The sequence below is a fragment of the Mangifera indica genome, chromosome 10 (assembly GCF_011075055.1).
Source record: "Mangifera indica cultivar Alphonso chromosome 10, CATAS_Mindica_2.1, whole genome shotgun sequence".
Lineage (NCBI taxonomy): Eukaryota > Viridiplantae > Streptophyta > Magnoliopsida > Sapindales > Anacardiaceae > Mangifera > Mangifera indica.
The window spans coordinates 8571442-8578344 of NC_058146.1; the positions used below are offsets into that span (position 1 = coordinate 8571442).

The 6903-nt window shown below is 33.5% G+C and overlaps 1 protein-coding gene across 1 annotated transcript; it reads right to left on the minus strand.

Annotated features, from left to right (window-relative positions):
- Positions 1-704: 704 nt before the first annotated feature.
- Positions 705-4411, minus strand: LOC123227007 (cysteine-rich receptor-like protein kinase 21). The gene is made up of 7 exons (XM_044651610.1): positions 3252-4411; positions 3014-3166; positions 2744-2922; positions 2114-2324; positions 1769-2009; positions 1149-1299; positions 705-1062 (listed from the first exon to the last, which is right to left on the minus strand). Exons 1-7 carry the CDS (start codon positions 4345-4347, stop codon positions 802-804), a joined length of 2292 nt encoding a protein of 763 aa, XP_044507545.1. The 5' UTR covers positions 4348-4411; the 3' UTR covers positions 705-801.
- Positions 4412-6903: the final 2492 nt, after the last annotated feature.

Here is a 6903-nt window from a genome sequence, read left to right on the forward strand (position 1 = left end):
TTACAGATTTATTCACTAAAACACTACCGACATCAATATTTGAGAAGTTAGTGTATAACATCGGTATGCGGCGACTCAACAAACAACCAAGTTAATCCTACTACAAAGAGGGGGAGCGTTCATCAGGGGGAGCGTTCATCAGGCAAAATTTTGAAGGTTATCCAATATTGGACAAAAGGTGCACTGTACTCTTTTTTCCTTCACTAGGTTTTGTCCCACTGGGTTTTCCTAGTAAGGTTTTTAATGAGGCAGTTTAAGCACGTCCAATGTCAACTTACAGGACATTTAATAATTATGTTCCTTTGCTATGGTTTTTATCCCATTGGGTTTTTCCTTAGCAAGGTTAATATAATTATTTATAAGTGGTGGAAATCCAAGGGGGAGTGTTATAAAGCCAGATGGCTTTCCACCAAAGCAAGTCAAAAAAGGTAGTGGGAATTCATTTATTAGAGCAAGAAGAAAATGGCAAGGTGACGCAGGAGAAGCAAATAAAATGGGTTTTAGTCAATGTATTAGGTAAAAAGGGAGGCGGCAAACTACTATATAAACCCCCCATTTTTCTATTATTTTACACACAATTCTTCTTTCTTTCTTTCTGTTTCTTCTTGTTTCTTTATTCCTTCTACCGTGCTTTGACTTAATAATTTTATTTGGCAGTCAATTACTTTATTATTTTTATAACAACATTAACACTTATTTATGAATTTGTATCAATTATTAGTGCATAAAATATTATTGTTATATAAATAATCTAGCTCACACATTTAAAGTTGTAACATCAATAATTGATGAAGTGCTCCCTCAATAACTTTCCAACTGCATAGTAGATTTATGTTGTTCATATTCTTTCGAAAAAGCATGCTTCTTTGGAATTGCGATATCTTTGTTTTCACTTTTGAGCATCACAAAAACTTCTAACATGGATGGTCGATCATCTGGATCTTCTTGGACACATAATAGAGCTATTTGCAAGCATCTGATTAATTTACAAGACAAATTTGTATCGTCTAATGATTCATCCTTAAACTCCTTACCTTTACCACTGTTCCAAAGCTCATATGCCTGAGATATGCAAATATTTGGAATTATCAAGCACATTCTAATGCAAATATCCTTAAAATGAATTATTAGGAGAAAAAAAAACTTACGTAGTCAGGAAGACTTAGATTGTCATTTGGCCCATATAAAAGGGAAATCCTTTTGCCGCTGATGATTTGCAAAAGTAGAACCCCAAAACTATAAACATCCGATTTAGTTGAATATGTGCCTTTGCTAATGTATTCAGGGGAAACATAACCACTGAAATAAACGGTTACAAGAAGTAATGACTAAGTTACTTTAGGATAACAATACCTATAGGTATAGAACTGTAACATTTTTTTTTCAATGAAGGAAACGAACTGTATATATTTTTCTATTAAAGAGATTTAACTTTCAAAATTTATATTCAAGAAACCAAACTTTCAGATTTTTCTGTGTAAAAGGTACCAAATTTTCAATGGTTCTTATTAAAAGTATCAAACAAACATAATTAAATTGTTTATTTTATTTGTTCAGAAGCAATATGATTAATTTAGTACTTTCAATAAAAAAATACTGAAAATTTAGTCATTTAATAAGGAAATAAGAAAATTTAAAAGTTCAATCTCTTCAATGAAAAACAAAATTTGATCACTTTAATAGAAAAACGTGTTACTTCGATATCTTTAAATATTATTATAAGTAAAAAGTTAACAATAAAAAATAATATAAGAGCAAGTACACTTACATTGTTCCAACAATTTGACTTGTGTTTGCTTCATCAACATCATCTTTTTCAAACATTCTAGCTAAGCCAAAATCAGATATCTTGGGTTTCATTTCTCCATCTAATAGGACATTGCTAACTTTTAGATCTCGATGAATAATGGTCAATCTTGAATATTCTTGGAGATATAAGAGTCCTTGAGTTACTCCTTCAATAATATCCATACGCTCTTTCCAATCCAAAATTAACCGTCTAATAGGGTCTACATTAAATTTAATCATCAAGAACATAATGTCTAAATGTTAATTAACACAAAATGAGAAAAATTCTAAGTCGATGAACAAAAACTGAACTTAAAATTCTTACCGAAAATGTAAGTGTCCAAGCTCTTGTTTTGCATGTATGGGTAGATGAGTATTTGTTCTTCTTTATCTAAACAAAAACCTAGAACTTGGAGAAGATTTACATGTTGGAGCTTGGCAGTAAGTGTAACCTCATTTTTGAATTCTTCAAATCCTTGTGTGGATGTTTTTGAGAGTTTCTTCAACGCTATTACCTGTCCATCTGTTAGTATTCCCTGGCAAATCATACTCTAGTTGGTTGCTACCCTCAAATAGATAAAAGTTTATTCTAATAATACTATTGACTGAAAAAATATATTAAACTAAATACTGAAAATCGTTAACTAAAAGGATTATAACACTTAGAGATATTAAATAATAATTTTTTTAATTGAAGAAATTTAACTTTGAAATTTTCTTATTAAAGTAGTTAAACTTTTAGATTTTTATATTAAAATTACTTAACTCTTACTATTTTTAAATTAATATTAACAAACTAATCACCTTAATTTCAAATAAAATAAAACAATCTTAATTATGTTTGTGTGGTACTTTTAATAAAAAAAATATTAAAAATTATGCCTCTACAATGAAAAAAAGAAAGTGATTATTCAACATCTATGGGTATTGTTATCCTGTTAATCAAATGTATAACCTTGTAAACAGAGCCATATCCGCCCTCTCCAAGCTTATTTTCAATTGAAAATCCATTGGTTGCAGCCTCTAAATCAGCCAATGCGTATTCTGTTAGATTAGGAATGTTGGTATTAAAATCTCCAGCAGATGCTACTTTATTTGCTTTGTCATATGACTCTTTAGGAGAGTTCACCATCCCTGTCAAAAAAATGTATATATGTATGCATAAAATTAAACTTCTTACTTATTCATTCACTGTAAATAAAAGTAAGGGAATTTTAGAAATTACCTTTGATGAATTTGAGATTTTTCCAGCAGTAAAATATCACAGATAATAGAAGAGGTAAAGCAGCTGTTGTAGGCAAAAGGATTACAAGCAAAGTTCTAATTTTTTGTCCCTTTTTATTACCCTGCTGAACCGAAGAATCATTGTCGATTTCAGCTGGAAAAATAAACAATATGTTAAATACAAATGACGCAAATTTCTTAATTCATGGAGTACTTTGTTCAGTTTAATAGTAGCTTACCTGCAGTTTTGGAAAGCACCCAATTATAATCATCGGTGACAGTCCACGCAAGGTAGCCAAGTAGCTTGTTTTCCTTGGCATAAGAAACCTTAACTCTTATGGCCTCAACGTCATTAAAGCTGTACCAAGTTGCTCCTTTTGCCCAGTAATTGACCGCATAAGTTGAGTTGTACTTAACAGGAACTTCAGGACCGTATTGCTCAATGTACTTCTTGATTTGGATATATCTTGCAATCCCATTTTCTGAATTAAGGACAACTCTTTTTGCTGGTGCACCAAAACCATTGTTCATAGGGTTCTTCAGCGTCCATTGAAATCCATAATAAGGCAAAGTGAAAACCATTTTATTAGATGATAATCCTGCATCAATCCATTCTCTTATACCGGTATCCGAATTGTCAAAATTAGTTGGGTCATACAGACTTGCAAAAGCCATCGTACGGCTTTCCCAGTTAATGTCATTGTAAATGAAATCCACAAAAAGATGAACCCAATTCAAATGTTGCTGTATCGCCTCTATAGGGTAATTTGATCCATAAAGCTTTGGTGAATGATAAACCATGGCGGTCAAGATTAGTGGCGACTTACCAGAGTTAGTTGCCTCTAAATCAATAGCAGCTTTCCACTCTTTAAAGAGAACACCCATATAGAACATATCCAGGCTTGTCTGTGGAAATCCCCATTGGAAGTCTAGGCCTTCAAAACCATGATGCCTGGCAATTTTTATTGAGGAATCGACGAAGGATTTTCTATTAGATGAATTGCTTATCATTTGAGAAAAGACTTCGCCAGAATTAATAACAGATAGCAGTGGAATGATTGATGGATTATTTTGTTTAATGATACTTGTGAAGCTAAAGAAATGTTCCTTTTGAGTAGGTGACAAAGAGAGGCTGTAGGAGCTAGAATTCACATTAGCACTACCACAAATAAGATGAGTGAAAAGAGAGAAATCAATCTCCGAAATGGGTTGTCCATAGTCTGATGAACACCAGGAAATACCAGCCCTGATCCAATTAGTTTGCGCCATTGAAGGGCGCAATTGTGAAGAAAGGAAAATATAGAAACAAACAACAATGATAATCTTGGGCACCATCTGAAATGCTGCTTAAAGCCTAAGTTTGATGTTATCTATTACCTCTTCTATATTACGTTTATACGCTTATCAAGTGGAGAATAAGGCTCTGGAAACTTAGCTGCTGAAAAGGATTGCAAGAAAAATAAAGGCCAAAGCACTATTTCCCACCCAAACTATGCTGAAATCTCAAAGTTCCCCCCGTTAACATTAAAAATACCATTTACCCATCCATGACCGTTTAAATCTGTTAATTTTAAGAGTAAAATCGTTATTTTATATTTAATAATAAAAATAAACTTAAATATGATTTCATTTCCCCCCCCCCCCCCCCCCCCCGCCTTTAAAAACTAACTTTTCTCCCCTAAACCAAATTTGAAAAAATCACATTGCCCCCCTAGAGTTTAGTTTCAAAACGCATTTAGTTTCTCCAGCACCATCGTTACCCGTCTCTCCCTCCGACGGTTTCCCTTCCTCTAATGGCCCGCCTCAACTCCACTCCAACCTATTTGGCATTGAGAGAGGTCGTCTGGGAAGAGAAATCGTCTTCCCAGATGAAGACGAGATGACTCATCTTCCTCTAAGAAGACGATCGTCTTCCTAGACGACGAAGATGAGATCAATCGATCTCATCTTCATTGTCTGGGAAGACGACGTCTCTCGGCGTCGGATAGGTTGTAGTGGAGTTGAGGGTGGCCGTTGAAAGAAGGGAAATCATTGGGAGAGAGAGACAACCGGCGATGGCGCCAGAGAAACTAAACACGTTTTGAAACTAAACCCTAGGGGGAAAATGTGATCTTTTCAAACTTGACTTAGGAGATAAAATGTTAGGTTTTAAACTTTTAGGGGGAAAATGAGATTAAATTTTTAGAGGTTAGGGTTCCATTAAATTTAACCCACTATGGGTGGGTAAATATATTTTCAAAGTTAACGGGGAGAACTTTGAGAATTCAGCATAGTTAGAGTGGGAAATAGTCCTTTGGCCAAAAATAAATGACACAAAAACAGCTTTGACTTGGTCATTGACATTGACTTGCTGGCAAATGCAGACCAACATTATGGTTGGGGTCATGAGATGACAATCTTGGTCAGGTCTAGACCTAATAAAATGGGAAGGATGTTTGCAAGTATCCATAGGTATCTACCTAAAAAATGGGTATAAGTTTTAGGTTTTTGGATTCGTACCCATAAGTAATAGATTTTTATAGATAGATTAAGTATATCCATGGAGAACCACAAGTAGTCTGTGATTTTTTTTTGTAACATCCTTTTTTCTAAAAACATACCTTTGCAAGGCATATGTCTCATAGAGACATGCACAACTTCTTTCTTAACTCATATAGTAGAAATACAGTAAGATAATAAATGTTTTCTTAAATACGTGCAAAAAAGTTTAATTAAAAATAACTTAATTGCCTCAATTTATTAAACAATAAACCAAGTGTCTGAAAATTCAATTCTTACAAGTATAGTGCATAAAGTGTTCATACAGTTTTAACTAAAATAACAAAATACATGAATAATCAAATAATCTAGAAATAACTTTTTTGTTACTCACCCTTATGCAACTACTCAACTAGACCAGTAGCTCTCCTGCATGTCCCACCACTCACTTCTACCTGTAAAACCACAAAATAAGAACACATGGGTGAAAAAGCATTTAGTAAGTAGGTAACTTATCGACACTAAACAAAGCATAAAACTAAAGTTTGTATTCCGCTGTTGAATCTCAATGTGATAATAACTTGACACCCTTGTGCCTTAAACTAGGTCATTTACAAAACGGTTAGGCCTAAACTAATCTTGACATATCCGATACCTTAGTGAAAGCAATTGACACATTACATATCTATTAAATATTGTGTCTTGCACACATGTTGACTAGACTATTGGACTAACTAACTATAATACCTTGGTCACATGGGAAACTAGTGGTAGTGCCTCCCTTACCACATACACATAGCTACGAGATTACTACTGTAAAACCATCATTGGATAACTCTTACTAAAGGCACATATATGATGTATCCCACTGACCACTTGATAAACTAACTAAAATGTGACTATCTTTTACTATGCACATCTGAACTAAACTAAAATATATGTGGCTAATCTATTTTAGTGTTGAGTGCATGATACATCTCATAGATATCTATCCTCATATAACCCTATAGTTTTCACATATCATTTGTGTTAACACAACATCATGCATAATCATAAAATTGAGTTCTTAAATCACAGATCATGATTTTATGAAGAATCCAACTCAAATAGCGAAGAAGGAACACCAACTTACTTGTCCTTTGACATTTGTGGGAAGTCTTTGTATGTCTATAGCTTTTCCGACAATCAATGGTCTCCCTCTAGCATCCCAAAGCTCTCAACTCTCACCTTTCTTCTCTATCTGTGTCGTTGTAGGTGAAAAATAACCTAAACAAAAAATCAATCAATTTGACCCATTTACCATATAATTGTCAAAGTTTATCTCATTATTTCATCTCCTTCAAACTATGACGTATAGATTTTTTTATCACATGTGAGAGTTTGTTGTTGATCTTGTAAGATACTAAATTGAAT